Source organism: Haliotis rubra, unplaced genomic scaffold, assembly GCF_003918875.1.
Source record: "Haliotis rubra isolate DU_JTF1 unplaced genomic scaffold, ASM391887v1 Scf124, whole genome shotgun sequence".
NCBI classification, from domain to species: Eukaryota; Metazoa; Mollusca; class Gastropoda; order Lepetellida; family Haliotidae; genus Haliotis; species Haliotis rubra.
In genome coordinates, this window is record NW_025765159.1 from 1,709,528 (window position 1) to 1,736,746 (window position 27,219).

The 27,219-nt window shown below is 43.9% G+C and overlaps 1 protein-coding gene across 4 annotated transcripts in view; it reads right to left on the bottom strand.

Annotated features, from left to right (window-relative positions):
• The window catches only part of LOC124266222 (DNA repair protein RAD50-like), a 132,378-nt gene that overhangs the window by 93,800 nt on the left and 11,359 nt on the right, over window positions 1–27,219 (bottom strand). For 2 of the 4 annotated variants that reach the window (XM_046701032.1, XM_046701034.1), the window contains exons 10-16: window positions 26,763–26,823; window positions 26,379–26,456; window positions 25,576–25,652; window positions 25,253–25,354; window positions 24,559–24,628; window positions 24,099–24,199; window positions 23,182–23,286 (exon numbers count right to left, since the gene is read on the bottom strand). In XM_046701032.1, coding sequence (XP_046556988.1) covers window positions 23,182–23,286; window positions 24,099–24,199; window positions 24,559–24,628; window positions 25,253–25,354; window positions 25,576–25,652; window positions 26,379–26,456; window positions 26,763–26,823 — 594 coding nt within the window. Of the gene's footprint in view, window positions 1–2,281; window positions 2,430–3,094; window positions 3,191–5,622; window positions 5,737–10,012; window positions 10,149–12,084; window positions 12,176–13,017; window positions 13,053–13,308; window positions 13,402–14,560; window positions 14,648–16,223; window positions 16,323–16,935; window positions 17,049–22,200; window positions 22,303–23,181; window positions 23,287–24,098; window positions 24,200–24,558; window positions 24,629–25,252; window positions 25,355–25,575; window positions 25,653–26,378; window positions 26,457–26,762; window positions 26,824–27,219 lie in introns of all 4 variants that reach the window. The other 2 variants (XM_046701035.1, XM_046701033.1) reach the window with 2 other exon arrangements.

The window sequence follows — 27,219 nt, forward strand, 5'->3', positions numbered from 1 at the left end:
ATGTCTCCACTACTCCACTCACCCGTGTTTCCACTACTCCACGCCTCCACTAGCCATGTCTCCACTCACCCACTACCCTGCCTCCTTACCCATGCCTCTCAACTACTGACGCACCTCCAGCTACATGTGCCCCACTAGCCATGTTCCCCCACTCACCCATGCCTCCACTAGCCATGTCTCCACAACCCACACCTCCACTACCCATGTTCCCACTCACTCCATGCCTCCCACTACCCCATGTCTCCACTACCCACGCTCTCCACTACTCCACGCCTCCACTACCTACCTGCTTACCACTACCCACGCCTTCCACTACTCCACCCACCACTCCATGTTCTCCACCACCCATGCCTCCACTACCCACACCTCCACAACCCACACCTCCACTACCCATGTCTCCACTACCCATGCTCTCCACTACCCACGCCTCACTACCCACTGCCTCCACTACCCCCACACCTCCACTACCCATGCCTCCACTACCCATGCCTCCACTACCCACACGCCTCCACAAACCCATGCCCACTACCCACCTCACTACCCACATGCCTCAACTACCCACACTCTCCACTAGCTATGTCTCCACTACCCATGTTCTCCACTACCCCACACTCTCCACTACCCATGTTCTCCACAACCCATGACTCCACTACCCAATGCATCCACTACCCACGCCTCCACTACTACCCATGTTCCCACTACACCATGCCTCCCACTACTCCACTACCTCTCCTCACTACCCATGTCTCCACTACCCATGCTCTCCACAACTCCACACCCCCCACAACCCATGCTCTCCACTACCCACGCCTCACCACTCCACACCTCCACTAGCTATGTCTCCACTACCCATGTCTCCACTACCCATGCCTCCACTACCCACACCTCCACAACCCATGCCTCCACTACCCACGTCTCCACTACCCACACCTCCACTACCCATGTCTCCACTACCCACCATGCCTCCACTACCCACACCTCCACAACCCATGCCTCCACTACCCACGCCTCCACTACCCAGGCCTCCACTACCCAGGCCTCCACTACCCACGCCTCCACTACCCACGCCTCCACTACCTACCCTCCCACTACCCACACCTCCACTACCCACACACTTCCACTACCCATGCCTCTCACTACCCATGTCTCCCACTACCCATGCCTCCACTACCCACGCCACACCTCCACAACCCATGCCTCCACTACCCACTACCCACGCCTCCACTAGCCATGCCTCCACTACCCACTTCCCACTCCACCCATGTTCCCACTACCCACGCCTCCACTACTCCACGCCTTCCACAACCCATGCCTCCACTACCCACGCCTTCCACTCCTCCTACTGCCACGCCCACTAGCCATGTCTCCACTACCCACACCTCCACTACCCATGTCTCCACTACCCATGCCTCCACTACCCACACCTCCACAACCCATGCCTCCACTAGCCATGCCTCCACTACCCATGCCTCAACTACCCACACCTCCACAACCCATGCCTCCACTACCCATCGTCTCCACTAGCCATGTCTCCACTACCCATGCCTCCACTACCCATGTCTCCACTACCCATGCCTCCACTACCCACACCTCCACTACCCACGTCTCAACTACCCACACCTCCACTACCCATGCCTCCACTACCCACGTGCCTCAACTACCCACACCTCCACTACCCAAGCCTCCACTACCCACGCCTCCAACTACCCACACCTCCACTACCCACGCCTCAACTACCCACACCTCCACTACCCACGCCTCAACTACCCACACCTCCACTACCCATGCCTCCACTACCCACGTCTCAACTACCCACACCTCCACTACCCATGTCTCCACTAGCCATGTCTCCACTACCCACACCTCCACTACCCATGCTTCCACTACCCACGTCTCAACTACCCATGCCTCCACTACCCACGCCTCCACTACCCACACCTCCACTACCCATGCTTCCACTACCCGTGTCTCCACTACCCACGCCTCAACTACCCGTGCCTCCACTACCCAGTACCCGTGCTTCCACTACCCATGCCTTAACTACCTCCACTACCCACGCCTCCACTAGCCATGTCTCCACTACCCACTACCCGTGCCTCCACTACCTACGCCTCCACTAGCCATGTCTCCACTACCCACTACCCGTGCCTCCCCTACCCATGCCTCCACTACCCACTCCTCCACTAGCCATGTCTCCACTACCCATGTCTCCACTACCCAGTACCCGTGCCTCCACTACCAACTACCTGGGCCTCCACTACCCCGAACAAGCCCTCCTTACCTCCTCCAGACAACATGGAGCTTTGTGTGGCAATCTTCTTGTCCAGTTCTCGGATCTCGCCATAGTAGCGATCCATCATGACAATGTCGGGCTGCATGCCCTTCCCGGTCACCTCATCCGTCTCCTTAGCCTGCAGCTCATCCTCTTTCTGTCCAGAAGTCGGGACAAACACACCACAAGTCAGACAGCCACACAGGACTTTACACCAGGATTAACAGACACATGAATAACACTAATTGCCTCATTTTGTCCCCACTGACTGAGTTTGGTTTTACGCTGCTTTTAGCAATATTCCAGCAACCTCACGGCGGGGGACACCAGAAATGGGCTTCACACATTGTACCCATGTAGGGATTCGAACCCGGGTCTTCGGCGTGACGAGCCAACGCTTTAACCACTAGGTTACCCCACCGCCCCACACCATAAGAGTGTGTCTAACCAAACCATGAAAATGAATCTCAGATACGGTTATTTGTCAAAGAATATGGTCAGGAAAGCAGTCATCACAGATATGACAACAATGGTGCCAACAGTTGAAATTTTCCATTAACTGACTTAAACCAGTTTAACACAGTAAGTAAGTGAGTGAATTTAGTTTTACACAGCCTTTAGCAATATTCCAACAATATCACAGCAGGTAACACCTGAAATGGGCTTCACACATTATGCCCATGTAGAGAATCCAACATGGGTTCTCAGCATGACGAGCAAATGCTTTAACAACTATGCTACCCCATCTTAACACAGTAAGCCTGCAGCCAAGATTAGTGTCCCCCTGATTTCTGTGGCTAAGTTTGTGGACTGCTGACTCACGTTCTGCACCAGGTCCCGGTGTTTCTGGATCTCCTCGTTCAGGCGCCGCTGTTTGTTCTTCAGTTGTGGAATCTCTGTGTCCCTCAGGGTCACGATCTACACAGCAACAATATGATACTCAGACACTGGACACTGTCAGATGAAAACACAAGCTGCCATTAAACACGGGCAAAGTATCAAGCCACATCATGGATGCACTGAGTGAGTGAGTGAGTTTAATTCACCTCTGCTTTGAACAGTATTACAGTTACATCACAGCATGCGAGCTTGAGTGTGTGAGAATGGTTTTACGCCACTTTTAACAATATTCCAGCAATATCATGGCGGTGGACACCAGAAATGGGCTTCACACATTGTGCCCATGTGGGGAATCGAAGCCGGGTCTTCAGCGAGATGAGTGGACACATTAAACATTAAGCGACCCCACCACCCCAATGTTTTCTAAACTAAAAGATGAACAATGTAGAGAGTTCTATGGATATACAACTTCTTTGTTATTAATATGAGCGATGTTTTGGTGTAGCTTCTAAAAGTGTTATCAAGCTAAACAAACACTTGCTTGATACACTGAAACATCACTCATATTAATATAGTATGACCAGAAACTATTGAGAAGTTTAGGAATATGTTTAATTGGATTTCTAGTATAAACAACCTTGACCAGCTATCAAGTGCTTGGTTTCATTCAAGAGAGACAACTCTGTTAATCATTTTTCATTAGTTTGTGAAGAGTTATCCCCCTTTGTTTACTTGCTAGCAGACGACATTTTCAGTGATCCTCAGTATGGATGATTTAGAGAAGAGGAAGTTGATTTTAGAGTATTATAACAAGGACATCAGATCAGCTAAAGTGATTTCAAGTAGAACAGGCATCCCTTTGTCCACTGTTTATCGTGTTTTGAAAAATATTGCAAATGGATATGGCATTGAGCACAGGGAGGCGCAGGTAGGCCCAGAAAATTGACTGTCGGTGACAGGAGGCGGCTTCGTATTCTTGTTTCTAAAAACAAACGAAGAAGTTTAGAAAACTTAAGGCTGGATATGATTGATAGAGGAACTGTGGCTGTCTGTAAGGAGACAATTAGAACTGAGCTGCATGCAATGGGTTGGCAGAAAAGTCGAGGAATTCCATCACCGATCATGAAACCTGAACAAAAGGAGCGAAGGTTGAACTGGTGCTTACAGGATAGACATTTTAACTGGGACAATGTAATTTTCTCAGATGAAAGTTCTGTGTGGCTGTTTCCTAATACACTGAAATGCTGGACCAAACAAACTGAAAAACCTTTGTATCAGCGCCCAAAGTACAGTCCGAAATTTAAAGTGTGGAGTGGCATATCTGTGTTAGGGGCAACGCTCCTCTGTGTATTTGAAGGGAATATGAACAGTGAGCAGTACACAGATATTCTCGAGGGACATTTACTTCCATCTGCTCACGTGTTCTATTGACATTTTTATATTTTCCAGCAGGACAACGACCCAAAACATCGTTCAAAGCATTCACAGGCCTGGTTTCGGACCCAAAATATGACATTATTAGATTGGCCAAGCTATAGCCCTGACGTAAATCCAATAGCAAATGTTTGTGGACTTATGAAGGAAAGTGTCAATAAGAAAAATCTGACAAATATTGCTGAAATGAAGAGGTGGTCCAATATTGGGACAGCATGGACCACGACTTTCTAACTTCATTGATCAGTAGTATGCCCCGCCGCATTGAAACCTGCATTGCTGCCAATAGTGACTTGACAAAATACTAACTGTTCCCCTGTCTTTGAATCAGGAGTTATGTTCTGCTAATATTCACATTTAATACACGAGTAATGAGTTAAAAAAATATGAAAATTTACAATCTTTTAATTCTCAATTCTTTCTGGTTGTACTGTAATATAGAAGTTGTATATCCATAGAACTCTCCTATTGTTCAACACACCAACTTCTAAATACCAATCAAAGAAGAAACTAAAGGGTAACTGAGAGAGAACTGAGACCACGTCAAGGGGAGATAACACAATCAGCCACAGCTTCTTTCCTTGTCACACTCAAACCTAGGATAGTAAGACTTCCAGTAATACTATCAACAATTATATTGCATCATTGATTTTGTTTGTTTCTTCTTCTCATGAAATAACAATCAAACAAAATGCACTTAAAGTGTTTAAGCTTGTTACCAAATCATATAAGGGTGTGAGAGTGAGTGAGTGAGTGAGTTGGGTTCTATGCTGGTTTGAACAGTATCATAGTTATATCACAGGGTGTCAGTTTAATGTGGGAGAAACGCATGAAGTGATGCAGGTCACAGACAAGGGAAATAACTCTGCACAATTAATTGCAGTGCCTCAGACCTGTGACCTCTGGACTCTATAAACAGAGTAAATGTGGTTCAGCACTGCACTGTACCTACCAAATATTCTGTATGGATCAATATATTTTGTAATAATGGATTATGTCCAGAATCAAGACTCAGTTAACATAAATATACTTCAAGCTGTAAGGTAAACCATAATAGCAGCAAGAACACTACTGACGTTTTCCCTAAGAGGCTTGAGTTGCGTCATGTTGTCGTACTTGTGCTGGAAGTCATCGAGGTCTTTCCCTGCCTTCCTCAGGTGGGTTGGCACAAGCCGGAGCTTGTCTTGGAGCTGCAAGGGGAAACAGGGATCGTAAGTACAACATTCCTAAGTCGAAAGTTTAAATTTCAGTTCCCGGACCTCCTGATCAGTGGCAACTCTAATACAGTTGAGATGTACGCACCTCTAGGATCAGTTCCCGGACCTCCAGATCAGTGGCAACTCTCCTACTCTTTGAGATGTACGCACCTCTAGGATCAGTTCCCGGACCTCCTGATCAGTGGCAACTCTCCTACTCTTTGAGATGTACGCACCTCTAGGATCAGTTCCCGGACCTCCTGATCAGTGGCAACTCTCCTACTCTTTGAGATGTACGCACCTCTAGGATCAGTTCCTGGACCTCCTGATCAGTGGCAACTCTAATACACTTGAGATGTACGTACCTCTAGGATCAGTTCCCGGACCTCCTGATCAGTGGCAACTCTAATACAGTTGAGATGTACGCACCTCTAGGGTCAGTTCCCGGACCTCCTGATCAATGGCAACTCTAATACAGTTGAGATGTACGTACCTCTAGGATCAGTTCCCGGACCTCCTGATCAATGGCAACTCTAATACAGTTGAGATGTACGCACCTCTAGGATCAGTTCCCGGACCTCCTGATCAATGGCAATTCTAATACAGTTGAGATGTATGCACCTCTAGGATCAGTTCCCAGACCTCCTGATCAGTGGCAACTCTAATACAGTTGAGATGTACGTACCTCTAGGATCAGTTCCTGGACCTCCTGATCAGTGGCAACTCTAATACAGTTGAGATGTACGCACCTCTAGGATCAGTTCCCGGACCTCCTGATCAGTGGCAACTCTAATACAGTTGAGATGTACGCACCTCAAGGATCAGTTCCCGGACCTCCTGATCAGTGGCAACTCTAATACAGTTGAGATGTACGCACCTCTAGGATCAGTTCCTGGACCTCCTGATCAGTGGCAACTCTAATACAGTTGAGATGAACCCACCTCTAGGATCAGTTCCTGGACCTCCTGATCAGTGGCAACTCTAATACAGTTGAGATGAACGCACCTCTAGGATCAGTTCCCGGACCTCCTGATCAGTGGCAACTCTCCTACTCTTGAGATGTACGCACCTCTAGGATCAGTTCCTGGACCTCCTGATCAGTGGCAACTCTAATACACTTGAGATGTACGCACCTCTAGGATCAGTTCCCGGACCTCCTGATCAGTGGCAACTCTAATACAGTTGAGATGTACGCACCTCTAGGGTCAGTTCCCGGACCTCCTGATCAATGGCAACTCTAATACAGTTGAGATGTATCACTCCTCTAGGATCAGTTCCCGACCTCCTGATCAATGGCAACTCTAATACAGTTGAGATGTACGCACCTCTAGGATCAGTTCCCGGACCTCCTGATCAATGGCAATTCTAATACAGTTGAGATGTATGCACCTCTAGGATCAGTTCCCAGACCTCCTGATCAGTGGCAACTCTAATACAGTTGAGATGTACGTACCTCTAGGATCAGTTCCTGGACCTCCTGATCAGTGGCAACTCTAATACAGTTGAGATGTACGCACCTCTAGGATCAGTTCCCGGACCTCCTGATCAGTGGCAACTCTAATACGGTTGAGATGTACGCACCTCAAGGATCAGTTCCCGGACCTCCTGATCAGTGGCAACTCTAATACAGTTGAGATGTACGCACCTCTAGGATCAGTTCCCGGACCTCCTGATCAGTGGCAACTCTAATACAGTTGAGATGAACGCACCTCTAGGATCAGTTCCTGGACCTCCTGATCAGTGGCAACTCTAATACAGTTGAGATGAACGCACCTCTAGGATCAGTTCCCGGACCTCCTGATCTGTGGCAACTCTCCTACTACAGTTGAGATGTACGCACCTCTAGGATCAGTTCCTGGACCTCCTGATCAGTGGCAACTCTAATACAGTTGAGATGTACGCACCTCTAGGATCAGTTCCTGGACCTCCTGATCAGTGGCAACTCTAATACAGTTGAGATGTACGCACCTCTAGGATCAGTTCCCGGACCTCCTGATCAGTGGCAACTCTAATACAGTTGAGATGTACTGCACCCCCAGGATCAGTTCCCGACCTCCTGATCAATGGCAGCATTCTAATACAGTTGAGATGTACGCACCTCTAGGGTCAGTTCCCGGACCTCCTGATCAAAGGCAACTCTAATACAGTTGAGATGTACGTACCTCTAGGATCAGTTCCCGGACCTCCTGATCAGTGGAAACTCTAATACACTTGAGATGTACGCACCTCTAGGATCAGTTCCCGGACCTCCTGATCAATGGCAACCTAATACAGTTGAGATGTCGTGCCTCTAGGATCAGTTCAGCGGACCTCCTGATCAGTGGCAACTCTCCTACTCTTGAGATGTACGCACCTCTAGGATCAGTTCCCGGACCTCCAGATCAGTGGCAACTCTAATACAGTTGAGATGTACGCACCTCTAGGATCAGTTCCCGGACCTCCTGATCAGTGGCAACTCTAATCACGGTTGAGATGTAATGCACTCTAGGATCAGTTCCCCGGACCTCCTGATCAGTGGCAACTCTAATACAGTTGAGATATATGCACCTCAAGGATCAGTTCCCGGACCTCCTGATCAGTGGCAACTCTAATACAGTTGAGATGTACGCACCTCTAGGATCAGTTCCTGGACCTCCTGATCAGTGGCAACTCTAATACAGTTGAGATGAACCCACCTCTAGGATCAGTTCCTGGACCTCCTGATCAGTGGCAACTCTAATACAGTTGAGATGAACGCACCTCTAGGATCAGTTCCTGGACCTCCTGATCAGTGGCAACTCTAATACAGTTGAGATGAACGCACCTCTAGGATCAGTTCCCGGACCTCCTGATCTGTGGCAACTCTCCTACTCTTGAGATGTACTCACCTCTAGGATCAGTTCCTGGACCTCCTGATCAATGGCAACTCTAATACAGTTGAAATGTACGCACCTCTAGGGTCAGTTCCCGGACCTCCTGATAAGTGGCAACTCTAATACAGTTGAGATGTACCCACCTCTAGGATCAGTTCCCGGACCTCCTGATCAATGGCAACTCTAATACAGTTAAGATGTACGCACCTCTAGGATCAGTTCCCGGACCTCCTGATCAATGGCCTCTCTAATACAGTTGAGATGTACGCACCTCTAGGATCAGTTCCCGGACCTCCTGATAAGTGGCAACTCTAATACAGTTGAGATGTACCCACCTCTAGGATCAGTTCCCGGACCTCCTGATCAATGGCAACTCTAATACAGTTGAGATGTACGCACCTCTAGGATCAGTTCCCGGACCTCCTGATCAATGGCAACTCTAATACAGTTGAGATGTACGCACCTCTAGGATCAGTTCCCGGACCTCCTGATCAGTGGCAACTCTAATACAGTTGAGATGTGCACGCACCTCTAGGATCAGTTCGGACCTCCTGATCAGTAGCAACTCTAATACAGTTGAGATGTCACGCACCTTTAGGATCAGTTCCCGGACCTCCAGATCAGTGGCAACTCCTAATACAGTTGAGATGTATGCGCACCTCTAGGATCAGTTCCCCGGACCTCCTGATCAGTGGCAACTCTAATACAGTTGAGATGTATCGCACCTCTAGGATCAGTTCCCGACCTCCTGATCAATGGTAACTCTAATACGGCTTGAGATTCTAACCTAGGATCAGTTCGAGACCTCCTGTCAATGCAATTCCTACTAGTTGATCAGTTCACCTCGACCTTCTGGACCTCCTGATCAAGTGCAACTCTAATACAGTTGAGATGTACGTACCTCTAGGATCAGTTCCTCGGACCTCCTGATCAATGGCAACTCTAATACAGTTGAGATGTACGCACCTCTAGGATCAGTTCCCGGACCTCCTGATCAATGGCAATTCTAATACAGTTGAGATGTACGCACCTCTAGGATCAGTTCCCAGACCTCCTGATCAGTGGCAACTCTAATACAGTTGAGATGTACGTACCTCTAGGATCAGTTCCTGGACCTCCTGATCAGTGGCAACTCTAATACAGTTGAGATGTACGCACGTCTAGGATCAGTTCCCGGACCTCCTGATCAGTGGCAACTCTCCTACTCTTTGAGATGTACGTGTACCTATAGGATCAGTTCCCGGACCTCCAGATCAGAGGCAACTCTAATACACTTGAGATGTACGCACCTCTAGGATCAGTTCCCGGACCTCCTGATCAGTGGCAACTCTCCTACTCTTTGAGATGTACGCACCTCTAGGATCAGTTCCCAGACCTCCTGATCAGTGGCAACTCTCCTACAGTTGAGATGTACGCACCTCTAGGATCAGTTCCCGGACCTCCTGATCAGTGGCAAACTCTCGGTGACACAGGGGACAACAGGGACTGTCTTTCTCCAGATCTTCCTGATACTTCTTGAAGAAATGTTCTGCGCCGAGAAGTGAACCACGTTTACTGCAAATGAAAAGAATTCAATTTCATGTATTCAGAGAAATAACGGTTATCTCATGATTATTCTCTTTATTCCAAATATTCTATGGAGGAGGGACACTGAATCATGATGACAAAAGTACATCAACAAATTTAAAATCAAAATCTAAGAACACCACTAGTACAATACAAGAGTCATCAGAAGATGACATATCCCCCCGGCCCCCACATCTTTGAAAGAACAAATCATCTGACAGTTACTTAAAGTCCAGCTTGATTTTAGACTAAGTGCAAATCGTTTCCATGGAAATCATGAAAAAATAAATGACAAAAATCTGCAAATAGCAAAAGGCACCACTTTGGCATCTGCCTCACATATCTGCCAATTTTGCTGAAAGATATTTAGGAGTTTTCCAGTTGTGTTCCGGAAACGAAACCCATCCCTTCCTTTTTGAGACTAAGTCCGAATCATTTCCATGGAAACCGAGAAAATAATAAATCACAAATATCTGCAAATAGCAAAAGGCACCACTTCAAGATCTGCCTCACATATCTGCCAAGTTTTGCTGAAAGATATAGAGAGGTTTTTGAGTTGTGCTCCGGAAACGAAGCCCACCCCTCACTTTTGGGATTAAGTCCGAATCGTTTCCATGGAAACCGGGAAAAATAAAAATGCCAAAAATCTGAAAATAGCAAAAGGCACCACTTAAGGTTCTGTTTCATACATCTACCAAGTTTTGTTTTTAAAATATTATACGGTTTTTGAGTTGTGCTCCGGAAACGAAAGCAATCCTTACTTTTTGAGACTAAGTCCAAAATGTTTCCATGGAAACCAAGAAAAATAAAAATGCCAAAAATCTGCAAATAGCAAAAGGCACCACTTAAGGTTCTGTTTCATACATCTACCAAGTTTTGTTGAAAAATATTGAACGGTTCTTGAGTTATGCTCCGGAAACGAAGCCCACCCCTCACTTTTGGGACTAAGTCCGAATCGTTTCCATGGAAACCGGGAAAAATAAAAATGCCAAAAATCTGCAAATAGCAAAAGGCACCACTTAAGGTTCTGTTTGATATATCTACCAAGTCTTGTTGAAAAATATTGAACGGTTCTTGAGTTATGCTCGGGAAACGAAGCCCACCCCTCACTTTTGGGACTAAGTCCGAATCGTTTCCATGGAAACCGGAAAAATAAAAATGCCAAAAATCTGCAAATAGCAAAAGGCACCACTTTAGGATCTGTTTGATATATCTACCAAGTTTTGTTGAAAAATATTGAATGGTTCTTGAGTTATGATCCGGAAACGAAGCCCACCCCTCACTTTTGGGATTAAGTCCGAATCATTTCCATGGAAACCGGGAAAAATAAAAATGCCAAAAATCTGAAAATAGCAAAAGGCACAACTTTAGGATCTGTTTGATATATCTACCAAGTTTTGTTTTTAAAATATTATACGTTTTTTGAGTTGTGCTCCGGAAACGAAAGCAATCCTTACTTTTTGAGACTAAGTCCAAAATGTTTCCATGGAAACCAAGAAAAATAAAAATGCCAAAAATCTGCAAATAGCAAAAGGCACCACTTAAGGTTCTGTTTGATATATCTACCAAGTCTTGTTGAAAAATATCGAACGGTCTTTGAGTTATGCTCCGGAAACAAAATGATTACGGACGGACGGACGGATGGACGGACAGACGGACGAGGCGACGACTATATCCCAACGCATTACATGCCGGTGGGATAAAAAGTGGTAACTAATCAAGGCACTGATTTCCAAAAACATTGGGTCAGATAAAAACACAAACAATGAATACAATACATTACTACTTTTCACCCCATTTTGTTTCACACAGCACTCAACAATATTCCAGCATTATGATGGCAGACAATCCAGTGATTGACACCATAAGCACCAAAACGTTTCACATGTTCACGCCACCCTGATATCCTGATCCAGAAACTCACTCCTGCGTCTGAGCCATCTTGGTCTGCACGGACCTGAGTCCGTCGTCGAAGTCCTGGCTGCCACACACATCAAATATCCTCTCTTCAAGTCCTGGGGAAAGAACAACATTCAGCAAATATCAACTCATGATAATGGGTTTGTCATTAGGGCTGCAACGATTCAGTCTGACACCTTATTTTTGATTTTCGAAACCATTATCACTATTTCAATTCGATATTTGACTACCAATTCAAATTATTTCCACACAGCCAAAACATAATCTTGACTCCAACTCGAGCAGTTTCGAGCGCTGAAATTAAGACGAAACGTGTTTGGTTGATGCTGGGCTAATTTTAAAATGACGATTGTTGTTAGTAGACATCGCCAAATTGACAATGGATTGCACGATAAAAAAGCTGACTCTGAGAGTTAAATGAATCTGATGTTTTTACTTGTATGAAGAAACGAATCGAAAATGATCGAATCAAGGGTCCAATATCGAAAATCTAATTGAATCGAGGTCTGGTTGAATCGTTTCAGCCCTATTAGTCATGCCCAAGGGACATAACTCTGCTTCACTCTACAACAACATAGGGACCTATCTCCTCTGTGTGAAAGCTGTAACTTACACTGCCCAGAAACAGTTCAGCACTACCTCATTGAATGTCCAGCTCATGAAAACCCACGTGAGGCTCTTAAAGAAACTGTGCTTAACAAAACCCAAAATACTTTTTCAATGAACGTAATACTTGGTGATAATTTAATGTATGGTTGCATACAAAGAGCTGTTTTAGACTTCCTCGTTAAAACGGATAAGTACGACGTAATTTAACTGAACAAAAATATAACAGTTTGTTGGACGCATATAGGCCTCTTAAGGCCCAAGGTCACCCTAAAACCTTATCTACCTACCTACCTACAACACAGTTTTTGAGTCTTATTTCTGATTTTACCTGTCAGCTTTTTTTCAGCATCCTTGATCTGATTTCTACAAAGAAGAGAACAAACATATTTATTGTAAGCAATGCTTAAACATTCTGCATTACTAATTACATGATTACAAACATCAGCATTTACACTACATTGCCACATCTTACATCACATCACTGATATTACAGTTATCAGCAATAACCTTGTCAATGAATTTGGGAGCAAGACAGAAACATCCATTCACTTGTTTGTCCATCAGTTAGAAATAACCAAGCTGCTCCGACTGGCGGTAGCTCTGAAGCAGCTATACGTACCCCAGCATGTTCTTCTCGGCCTCCTTGGAGGAGAGGTCAGTCCTGGCCTTCTGCAGCTCAGCAGAACACTGCTTCACTTGCTCCGTCTGCTGTCTGCAGTTAAACAGAACATGGCAGCCAAACAATATACTATGTGTGCTGCTTACTTCAATAGTATATTCCTACAACTGTTTAACACATAGAACACCATGGTGGACAATATCTTTGCATGTGCAGCTTACTTCAATAGTATATTCCTACAACTGTTTAACACACAGAACACCATGGTGGACAATGTCTTTGCATGTGCAGCTTACTTCAATAGTATATTCCTACAACTGTTTAACACATAGAACACCATGGTGGACAATATCTTTGCATGTGCAGCTTACTTCAATAGTATATTCCTACAACTGTTTAACACATAGAACACCATGGTGGACAATATCTTTGCATGTGCAGCTTACTTCAATAGTATATTCCTACAACTGTTTAACACACAGAACACCATGGTGGACAATATCTTTGCATGTGCAGCTTACTTCAATAGTATATTCCTACAACTGTTTAACACATAGAACACCATGGTGGACAATATCTTTGCATGTGCAGATTGCTTCAATAGTATATTCCTACAACTGTTTAACACATAGAACACCATGGTGGACAATATCTTTGCATGTGCAGATTGCTTCAATAGTATATTCCTACAACTGTTTAACACACTGAACACCATGGTGGACAATATCTTTGCATGTGCAGATTGCTTCAATAGTATATTCCTACAACTATTTAACACATAGAACACCATGGTGGACAATATCTTTGCATGTGCAGATTGCTTCAATAGTATATTCCTACAACTGTTTAACACATAGAACACCATGGTGGACAATATCTTTGCATGTGCAGATTGCTTCAATAGTATATTCCTACAACTGTTTAACACATAGAACACCATGGTGGACAATATCTTTGCATGTGCAGATTGCTTCAATAGTATATTCCTACAACTGTTTAACACATAGAACACCATGGTGGACAATATCTTTGCATGTGCAGATTGCTTCAATAGTATATTCCTACAACTGTTTAACACATAGAACACCATGGTGGACAATATCTTTGCATATGCAATGGGCCAGATGTATAAAGTAAGATAACTGCATTGGATATTTTTACACAGAAAAGTATTTATTTGCAAAGAAAACACATTCTAAAACTGTCGTGGAGAGACATGTTCAGTCTAAGAGGTGAGTACAGTAGTGCTGACCCTATAAAGTCCTCGAGTTGTCCCCGGATGTTGGTTGTGGGCATGAGTCCCAGTAGGTAGGTCAGTCCATCCTCGTGTTTTGCTTTCCTGGAGACAACAAATGGGGTGACTTTACATCAGTTCACAATGAGTACAAATGTTCTGTAGCTCTAGTGAAACTTACTTCTAATCAACAGATAGATGTAGATTTGCTGAGAACTACACCAATGTATCTAAATACATTTTCTGTAAGAATTGAGTTGGGTATTTATGTGGTCAAATGATCTTGATATTAACATTGTCAAATAATGTACCTAGTCAGGACAGTTGGTGTTTGATTGGGGTTTTTTGTTTTACGCCGCCCTCAGCAATATTCCAGGCAACAGTCTGTAAATAATCGAGTCTGGACCAGACAATCCAGTGATCAACATCAAGGGCATCGATCTGCACAATTGGGATACGATGACACGTGTGAACAAAGTCAGCGAACCTGACCAACAGATCCCGTTAGTCGCCTCTTAAGACAAGCATGGGATTACTGAAGATCAATTCTAACCCGGATCTTCACGGAGTATGGAGAGACTGCACCAACAATGTGTGCCTCAAATGATTGAGATGGGTCTGTGTGTCAGGAGGACCCGCACTGGTCCAGGTGGATGATTGCTACTTGATGATATCCATGAGTACAGGTGTACTGCTGACCTACCATGGATCACAAACAGGGTGAACAACCCACTACTACTGCAACATTGATGCCTGCTTGCCAGGACAAGTACTGCAACACTGTTCACTTTGGCAGCCTCTCAAGAAAATTACTGCAACATGGATCACTTTGGCAGCCTCTCAGGACAATTACTGCAACACTGATTACTTTGGTAGCCACTCAGGACAATTACTGCAACACTGATTACTTTGGCAGCCTCTCAGGACAACTACTGCAACACTGATCACTTTCACAGGGTCTCAGGACAATTACTGCAACACTGATCACTTTGGCAGCCACTCAGGAAAAGTACTGCAACACGGATTACTTTGGCAGCCTCTCAGGACAACTACTGCAACACTGATTACTTTGGCAGCCTCTCAGGACAACTACTGCAACACTGATCACTTTGGCAGCATCTCAGGACAACTACTGCAACACTGATTACTTTGGTAGCCTCTCAGGACAATTACTGCAACACTGATCACTTTGGCAGCCACGCAGGACAACTACTGCAACACTGATTACTTTGGTAGCCTCTCAGGACAACTACTGCAACACGGATCACTTTGGCAGCCTCTCAGGACAACTACTGCAACAGTGATTACTTTGGCAGCCTCTCAGGACAATTACTGCAACACTGATCACTTTGGCAGCCACACAGGACAACTACTGCAACACGGATCACTTTGGCAGCCTCTCAGGACAACTACTGCAACACGGATCACTTTGGCAGCCTCTCAGGACAACTACTGCAACAGTGATTACTTTGGCAGCCTCTCAGGACAATTACTGCAACACTGATTACTGCTGCAGCCACTCAGGACAAGTACTGCAACACAGATGACTTTGGCAGCCACTCAGGACAATTACTGCAACACGGATTACTGCTGCAGCCTCTCAGGACAATTGTGTGCTGATTGATTACTGCAACATTGACTACTGCAGCCTACAGGATACTGCGTCAGCTAGAGAACTCACAGTCGGCGGATGAGGTCCTGCTTGGAAGTCCTCTCCTTCTTCAACATATCAAGCTGAGTCTGCGTCTCCAGCTCTCGGTTCAGGCGATTCATCTCCGAGCTGCACACCAGAAACAAACATCACGGCTTTACATCTTTCACAAGATAGCGTTTATTTGCAAGGTCTTAATTTCAACGATAGTGAGTGAGTGAGTGAGTTTAGTTTTACGCCACACTCAGCAATATTCCAGCTTTATGGCGGCGGTCTGTAAATGATCGAGTCTGCACCAGACAATCCAGTGATCAACAGCATGAGCATCGATCTGCGCAACTGGGAACCGATGACATGTGTCAACCAAGTCAGCGAGCCTGACCACTCGATCCCGTTAGTCGCCTCTTACGACAAGCACAGTCGCCTTTTGTGGCAAGCATGGGTTGCTGAAGACCTATCTACCCCGGATCTTCACGGGTCAATTTCAAATATAAACAACTAGCAACCAAAATATGGTTCAGTGTTGACTAGTAACAAATGTTTTGGTTTTGTGCTGACAACAATAAAACTTTAAGATTAAAACCACATTTGGCATATAGCCTATGCAAGATAAACATGTATTTATTGACAACATGCAGACAAAATATATGGTGGAGCAATGTTTATAGTCGAAACAGAAAACCCATCACATTTGACTTTGTTACAATTATGATACATGTGAAACAAGACAATGAGATCCTACTTCAGATCACTGAGAGTTGTGTCCAGCTGCCGTCTGTCTTTGTCGAGGAGAGTTATCTCCCTCTTCAGATCCTCCAAGTTGACCGTCCCTTCTGTGCTGCTCAGGTCCAGCTCCTGTAAACAGGTCGGTCTCAGGAATGAGTGAGTCCACCAATACGTCATGATGAGATACAATCCCTGGTATAGTCTGAGCCTGGGCACCTCCTACCCAATGGCTGCTAGGGATGAAACGGTATCCAGCGGGATTAGTAGAACCGTAGTATTATGCCTTTGGCTTGGTATACCATAATGCAATCCACAAATTTGGAATTTTCTGTCATTACTATCAAGCATAAAATGACAGTTTTGTTCATTCAAAATATTAAAGATTGGGGTTAGTGTTTTCCATGTTATCAAACAGTGTAAGGTTTGGCTCTTGTCAATTTTATGCCTTATGTTTATATCTCATATACCGAACCCGAAGGCCTTGTACCACAATACGTACCGTACCGTGGTAAGAGCGTACCGTTTCACCCCTAGTGGCTGCTGATCTTACACTAAGCATGGGTTACTGGGGACCAGGGTGCCGTTCCACTAACCGATCTTATCTAAGATCAATCTTAGCAAGTTACGCCAATTTTACAATTGTCCTAGCTAAAAGTTAGACCCGTTCCACTAACCGATCTGAGGCCGATCGTAGCTGGTCCCGATCTTACGATCCAATCCAAGCTTAGATCGAGACTCTTTTGTGCGAGAGATAAAGAAATGAGCGTCACGAGTTATCTCCTTTTCCATAGTCTAGCAGACGATGGAAGTAGTTTTGGAATCAAGTGAAAACGTGGAGTAAAAAAACTCGAAATTTTTTTTAGGGTAGTGAGCACCTTGGTTTCAGTGGCAAGTGCTTGTGAACGCTGGGTATCAGGCATAATATGTGGCTGAACCTTGTCGATCAGAATCAACATGAAAAGCATGCGGCCTGCCTTAAGAATCCCCAACCAAATATGTGCAGTGAAATCAAACATATTTGTATCTTTTTGTTTCAGAACATTGTTCACTATTCTTAACCATGACGTTGCAATATTGTTGTACAAATGTATCACACCGACTCCTTCGGCTGTGTTCCCATGACGACAGTGGACAGCCTGGCCTCACATTTGTAAGGCTTCAGTGCAGTGTTTGTTTTTATCACAGAAATAAACAAATTCATTTCATGGGGGTTTTCACGACGAAATGCTCGCTCTTCTTCTTCACATAGAATATGAAAGCAACCATTTTGGTTTCTCTTCGATTGATTTTAGCGATCCTAAGTTGGTCATGAGTAACTTAGACTTTGGATCTTAACTTTAGGATTGACTTGGCTAAGATTGGTTAGTGGAACGGTATGCCGATCATAACGTCACGCTAAGATTGGGATTTTATGGGTTTACGATTGGCGTAGGGCTAAGATCAGTTAGTGGAACGGCACCCAGCTCTTTCCCGGAGTAACAGCTGGGCACACAAGGAGGATCTTATTCCAAGCTGGGGCTACTGGTTTACTGGGGACATATTCTGACCTTGAATCTCCACAGGTTTAAAGTGAAAGACTGGACAAGTAAGGTAACTTGAATACTGCTGAAGTCATCAAACACATATTGATGTAGACACTGAAACTTCCCTGGCAATGTTAATAGTTTAGATTCACACATATCACCCACTTATGGAAAGGAATCAAATGATTGTAATACTTTATGAGGAATTCAGTCCCATAGTCTGGTGCCCAGTTTTATATATACCCGGTACCGATATCATCTCAGTCTATGTGTGGAACTGAAGCACTATAACAAAGGTAAACAGTTAACCACTGAGTGGGCTGAATTAACAGAGCAGAGCTACAGATAACATTTTTGGTCTTTGAGTTGTGTACTCGCTTGTGTTCATCTCAGTTGGGTAGAGTTGGGAATTGGTTAAAATCTCATAATCGATGATTGCTTCATTACAACCGATCAATCATCGAAAATAATTGGTTAGTAATGCACACAAAAAATAACATGTAGTTCTTTGGGGTTTTTTGGGGCAAAATTTCACATCTTTAAAGGATTACAAGTATGTTACGAACATACATTTCTTGGAGTCTTTAAGATAAATTCAATCATGACTTGGAACGAGTTTGTAGTGCTTAATAAATGTAACAGACAAAACCAGCTTTGTGAAATATTTTGTTAATGAAAACAAGTGTTCCAGAATTGTTTGTGTCGATTATGAGAAAACATGATCGATTGCTTGGTCGTTTAGTCACTGCGACCAATCTTCGATTATTTCAATTAATCGGACCACCACTACAGTTGGGTATCCTAATATTCCCTTGAGTAACCAAACAAGTTGTATCCACCTTACTCAAACTCAATTGGGTAATTTGCCAATATTTGTAAATTTTAATATACAAGCATCCCTCGCCATAACACGGGTCTTGGGGTCCATGGATGACCCCCCGCGTTATTAGACACCCGGGTTATAAGTAACGATTACATAACGCGGAACAAAGGCCAAGTAAAATCTTATTTTCCATGGACATAACAAAACTGCTATTTCGTGTATTGTGCCCAGTCAAAACTATATCGTATTGTTTGAGGTGAAAAAAACAACAACTTTGTAAATAAAAAATAGATGTATGTACATGAAACTTACAATCAAACACCACAAGACATGATAATTCAATTGTTGTTCCTGTCATGCTACCTGTTATTCAACTAAGCCGGAAATAGCAATCAGCTGGGCACACATCGATGTTTTGATCCAATGTACCGGTGATTCATTTAAAAACGATCCGAAAATATAACATCCAAGAATTTCTATTCCATTATCAGAATAATTGACATGTCAAGCAGTTATTTTAACAGAGATCTTATATATTGCTATCGTATAAGTATAATGCATGTTTTCTACGAACATATTTAACATAATAATAAGCATTGCTAAGCACTTTGGGTTACCTGGCTGGATACATTTTACGTAGGAGACAGTTTGACAAGTCACCGCTGACTTCCCGCGGTATGTGCCACTTTGATTGTAAAAACAAAATGTTGGCAATTAATTGTCAAATATGACTTCAACGAGTCAATAATGCGGGTCTTAGGGTCAATGGATGACAAGGCTGTAATCTGTTCGTGGTTGCTGAGAAAAATGTGAAATTGGTGCTCTCGCGGTAGGCGCGAAAAACGGACCCTCACGAATGTGGTAAGCGGGTGTTGTATGGAATGAGGTAATGCCATTTCACTACGGTTTCTCCGTTGTTATTGTAAACAGTTTTAATGAATGAAAATGGGATTGAATTTAATCAAATAAAATGTGTTTTCTGAAATCATACATTCTCGGATGGCTGTGTATACCCGCGCAATTACGCGGTGTGTTGCATCATAGCAAAAGGTTGTAGGTACTCGGCTGATAATCGACATGTCTTTATGATAAAATTATTATGATGTTTCGCTGTTCATCAATTATTATTGAAAAAGACACTGCATGTTTTAAGCATCTGAAAAAACATGGATATATACGATAAACACTGTTATTGCAATCCGCACTGAATTTCACTAGTTTACTACGTGATTAACCAGAGCTCAACAGCGGATTTGTTGATGTGCTATTTTCGATCACGTGAATATGTGTGATCACTGGGCAACTTTTTTTTGTGGGAGCCACGGATTACCCCGCGGTTTAACCGAATCCGCGGTATCGCGAAGAGCGTTATTGCGAGGGATGACTGTAATACAATTTAAATGTTGGTTTACACATTGGCTATTTACATTGATCTGTAAAATGAGAAAGATCGATAAGAAAGACTGCAAGTTGCCACGTTCATGTCCTGAAATAGAGCCTCTCAATCTACCTCAGTTACTTTATTTATCCACTGGTACACAAGCTAAGATTTGACATTTTTGTGTGTACGCATGTAAAATCAAATTTATTGAGTATTTACAAAAATTCAAGTGTACTTGTACTCAATAGAAATATTTGCGTAATTTACGCAGATACGCAGCTTACCTGTACCTCAGCTGGTGCAAGTGAGCATACAAACAAATGACGATGAATAGCTTAGTGTACTTGGACCACTAACTGACACACCTAGTGAACTTCAACAACATTCTACACTTACCGCTCCCTTCAACAACATTCTACACTTACCGCTCCCTTCAACAACATTCTACACTTACCGCTCCCTTCAACAACATTCTACACTTACCGCTCCCTTCAACAACATGCTACACTTACCGCTCCCTTCAACAACATTCTACACTTACACGCTCCCTTCAACAACATTCTACACTTACCGCTCCCTTCAACAACATTCTACACTTACCGCTCCCTTCAACAACATTCTACACTTACCGCTCCCTTCAACAACATTCTACACTTACCGCTCCCCCTTCAACAACAACATTCTACACTTACCGCTCCTTCAACAACATTCTACACTTACGGCTCCCTTCAACAACATTCTACACTTACCGCTCCCTTCAACAACATTCGACACTTACCGCTCCCTTCAACAACATTCGACACTTACCGCTCCCTTCAACAACATTCTACACTTACCGCTTCCCTTCAACAACATTCTACACTTACCGCTCCCTTCAACAACAATCTACACTTACCGCTCCCTTCAACAACATTCTACACTTACCGCTCCCTTCAACAACATTCTACACTTACGCTCCCCTTCAACAACATTCGACACTTACCGCCTCCCTTCAACAACATTCGACACTTACGCTCCCTTCAACAACATGCTACACTTACCGCTCCCTTCAACAACATGCTACACTTACCGCCTCCCTTCAACAACATTCGACACTTACATTCAACATTCGACACTTACCGGGCTCCTTCAACAACATTCTACACTTACCGCTCCCTTCAACAACATTCTACACTTACCGCTCCCTTCAACAACATTCTACACTTACCGCTCCCTTCAACAACATTCTACACTTACCGCTCCCTTCAACAACATGCTACACTTACCGCTCCCTTCAACAACATGCTACACTTACCGCTCCCTTCAACATTCGACACTTACCGCTCCCTTCAACAACATTCTACACTTACCGCTCCCTTCAACAACATTCGACACTTACCGCTCCCTTCAACAACATTCTACACTTACCGCTCCCTTCAACAACATTCTACACTTACCGCTCTCCCTTCAACAACATTCTACACTTACCGCTCCCTTCAACAACATTCTACACTTACCGCTCCCTTCAACAACATTCTACACTTACCGCTCCCTTCAACAACATTCGACACTTACCGCTCCCTTCAGGTCTCTGGTCAGTTGGTCAAGTCTGCCGGCCGATGCCTCCATGTGGCTCAACTTCTGGTTAATCTGTCGGATCTCATTCAAGTTCTTGGTCTGGAGAAATACCACACAACAAGGTCATGTCACACAGTCTCATTGTTCTCCAGTCACTCAGTTCAAATACATTACCTTAGTTTAATGTAATGAACTCTTAAATGCTAACAATTTACGATTCTGTATATTCATCACAGAATATTCAGTATGATTTCTTCTAAGGTGTCATGCACCATGTCTCTGTAATTCATGTCTGCCTTCTATAGATGTACTGACCCGTGAAGGTCCGGGTTAGAATATTGATCTTCAGTAACCCCTGCTTGTCGTAAGAGGCGACTAATGGCATTGGGTGGTAAGGCTCACTGACTTGGTTGACACATGTCATCGGTTCCCAATTGCGCAGATCGATGCTCATGCTGTTGATCACTGGATTGTATGGTCCAGACTCGATTATTTACAGACCGCCACCATATATTGGAATATTGCTGAGTGGGGCGTAAATCTAAACTTACTCACTCACTCTATAAATGTACCATATTGTTTCAAATTCTTTCTTGGTTGAAAATTCATATGTGTGTGCTATGCTAGGATTTTTGACATGAGATCTATCCAGAGCAATGTATGTATGTGTAATCCCACATATTTTCTGAATCGAGGTCAGATGCCTCGTCCACATGACAGAAAAGGTAAACACTGACAGTGACTGACTCTGTGCCCCTCTGTCACTACACTGACCATGAGGTCGCTCTAAGGTGGGGTAGCCTTGCGGTTAAAGCGTTTGCTCGCCACACCGAAGACCCGGTTTTGATTCCCCACATGGGTACAATGTGTGAAGCCCATTTTGGTGTTCCCCGCTGTGACGTTGTAGGAATATTGCTAAAAGCGGCGTAAAACTATACTCACTCACACTATGACCATGCATTCTGTCACCATATTTACCATGAGGTCTTTCTTGATCCGCTCACTCTGCTCCAGCTTGGTCTTGCTGTCCCGCAGGTCATCCATCTTCTTCTGAACGGAGGCCTCCTTATCTTCATACCTCGTCTGCAGGGAACACTCACAAGTTGTATCTACTTGATAACTACATTTACTGGAGCATGTCAATACCTAGTTACCTCACTCTGGTCTAATGCTGGCACTCTGGTCTAATGCTGGCACTCTGGTCTACTATGGGTAATATGGTCTACTATGGGGTCTAATATGGTCTGGTCTAATATTATTAATCTGGTCTAGTGCTGGCACTCTGGTGTAATTGGCACTCTGGTCTAATATAAGTAATATGGGTAATCTGGTCTAATGCTGGCACTCTGATCTAATACTTGCACTCTGATCTAATACTGGCTTTCTGGTCTAATGCTGGCACCCTGGTCTAATACTGGTACTCTGGTCTAATGCAGGCATTTTGGTCTAATGCTGGCACTCTGGTCTAATATGGATAATCTTGTCTAATGCTGGCACTCTGGTCTAATGCTGGCACTCTGATTTAATACTGGCACTCTGGTCTAATGCTGGCACTCTGATTTAATACTGGCACTCTGGTAAACGCTGAAACTGGTCTACTAGTAATAATGGCACTTTGGTCTAACATTGGCACACTGGTCTAATTCTGGCACTCTGGTCTAATAATGGCACTCTGGTGTAATGCTGGCACTCTGGTCTAATGCTGGCACTGTGCTTGTTTGCAACTGTTTAGTCATACTGAAATTTCTGTAGTGCTGCAGTGATACATTCTGGTCAGTTACACTTTTCATCACCTTCAACACTGAGAACCAAACAAACAAGCTTCATAAACAGGTTGTAGGTTAGAGGCTACATGTCTATTGAGCTACATTACCATGGCAACAAATGTTACTCACCTTCAAGTCCCGAGTGTCGGCAACCATTCCCTCCAGTTTGGTTCTGACATTTTCAAAGAACGACTTATATTTCTCGTCGGAGATTTGCCCTCTCTCAAACCCTGCAGACAAAAAAAAAAAACTGAACCAATTACTCAAAGAAGCATCGTCAGGCACTACCATATTATCATAAAACATTGAGATAATATTTGGTGTAAAACAATAGTTCCAAATATTCAGTGTACAAACAGTTTAGTCTTAGGGGCAACTTTGCCAAAATCACTGTTTATGGTCGTTTATGTCAAGCATAATATGTTGCATTTCTAGGTTCTTGTGTTGGTTGTTCATGATACCTGTATGAAAGATTTATGGCATTAATTGTGTACTGTGATATGTGCTGGGAGTGAAAGAGGTGTGAGTAAAGCACTGGTTCAGCCGATTGCACATAATCCTGTAAACTAGCCCTGCTGACCAATCTCACCTTCAAACACATACTGGACAGCCAGGGTACGGATCAGCTCATCCCGCTTCTCAATATTCTGTTTGTGAGTCTGATAAAGAAGAATACATTCAAAACGATTAACAACATCTGTGTCAACAAACATGCCATTACAGAAATGTCATTCAGAGTGAGAGAAGTTGGGAGTTGAGAGGAGGTATCACTTGACCTGGCAGGAGGATCACTTGGAAGTCAGTGGGTTTGGTCTACTATTGTTTCATGTGAGTTGAGACACAGCATATCAGTTTCCTACTTGAGGAGAGGTCGAAGTCTTCCATGTCCTTTACTAAGTGAAATGGGCATGGTACTGACAAATCGAAATGAGTAAGTTTAGTTTTACTCCTGCGACCTTCCGGCTTCAGGCGGACTCAGCAATATTCCAGCTATATGGTGGCGTTTAGTTTTTACGCCGTGCTCAGCAATATTCCAGCTATATGGTGGCGTTCTGTAAATAATCGAGTCTGGGCCAAACAATCCAGTGATCAACAGCATGAGCATCGATCTATGCAATTGGGAACCGATGACATGTGTCAACCAAGTCAGCGAGACTTCGAAATGAGTAAATATGATACGAGACAAAATCTCTCACCACCTGTGCAATTTGTTTCCTTGTGGGACTACTTTGGGCCTCTCTGAGGCCATACTTTGCTGTCTCCCCTGTGAGACACCGACTCACCTGAGCCTCCTGCTGCAGCTTGCCCACCTCCAGCTGCAGCTGTGACTTCTCTCGGCCAAGTTTATCCGCCGATGTTGACAGCTCCTCCTTCCGTCGCTCCATCTGCACCATCACAACATACACCATGATGATAACACCATCATTGTCAACATAAAGTGTCCTGACATATTTGAGGATATTTGAATCGAACAAATCTTCTATTAAAAAGCTCAGAAGTTGTCACCTATCGAAAGAATATAAGGCCAGTTCTATGAGAAGCTCTGACTACTACTCAAGAGACAAGTGGACCAGTCTTTCCCATGCGTTGTCCTCCGTGTCCTCACCTGCTGCACTGTGTCCTTCCTCTCCTGAAGCTTGTCCTCAAAGTCCTCCATGACTCGCTTCAGTTCCTCTGTGGGCCCTGCGGCACACAACACACACTGTACAACTTGGCCAGGATCAACAAGTGTCATAGGGGTGGCTTTAACTAATTTCACTTGCCCGATATTCACTCTCACTCACAGACAGATGGATAGACACACATAGATATGTAGAGATACTACTGACCCTAAAAGCAGTGAAACTTGTTCAATTTGCTGATGCTCTTGCTTTGAGAGAGCTGAGGGAGTGTTCATAATTAATGGCTAGAGGGGTGATGATGATTTTTATGGAGAAGCATGTACAATATGAATGAACCCTCAAACCTAAAATTAATGTACAAGTAATTAGTAATTGACTCCTCCCTCTCCCCCAGTACATGTGTACAAACTTGATGACCCCTTACCTCCCCAGAACAAAATGGGTGATAACACACACACACAGATAGATGCGGACGCGAGCATGCACACACACACACAAACCCAAACAAACAAAAAAAAAACACCCCTTAGCCATAAATTATGAATGGTCCCTAATATGAACTGGAAAGATACTAGTTTCCCTTGAAATTATATTCAATACTTATATTCATATTACTTGCCCTAGTACTTATTTTCATTGTGCTGTGACAGATACTACTTTCCATGGAACTTATGATCAATGTGCTGGTAAAGCTAATACAAAATTTGCATCTTGTGTTCATAGTCCTGATACAGATACTATTCACCCAAGAAATCACATTCAGTGTGACACTATACATACTACTTACCTTGAAATTCATGTTCAATGTTGTCCTGGAGTTCCTGGATATTTTTCTCCAGTTGGCCCTTCTCACTCTCCAGCTTCTCTGCAGCAGAGCAAACATCATATACATAAAATCATGTCTAATTGAAAACATTTTGGTTCTGCTTTGAGAACATCAACTTCAGATTATTCCACTTGTTTATCTAACTGGAGCGGTGGGGTAGCCTAGTGGTTAAAGCGTTCACTCGTCATGCGCTTCGATTCCCTACATGGGTACAATGTGTGAAGCCTATTTCTGGTGTCCCCCGCCGTGATATTGCTGGAATATTGCTAAAAGCGGCGTAAAACCCAACTCATGCATGCATGTTTATCTTACTTCCATTTATCAAGTTCACAAATCTAAACATACCAATTTTAGTCTTCACTTTGAATATCTCATTTGCATTCTGTTGTATTTTATCAAGACGCTCCTGAAACAAAGGAGAAAATGAATATGAATGTATACTCCTTACAACTGATCTGATCATCATGTATTGCCTGACTGTGAAATTTTGATCAGGAATGACCTACAGCCTAAACCTGTTACATGTATCCACAATAAACTGGCAAAGTGAGCAAGTTTTGTACGTAATAACCCAGTCAGCAATACTCAACTTAAATACAGTGGCTTGGAAACTAGTTTTGACAACAACAACCCAACCTGTAAGTTTGGTGCCAGAAGATTAATAGTCACTCATCCTACTGGGTACCCATTCACTACTGGATTATTTCAAACAATTTCACTTGCCTGAAGAGACACAACATGTACAACATGTGTATAAAGGACTGGTGAAGGACGGAAGCACTTCAAATCCCAATAGTTGTCT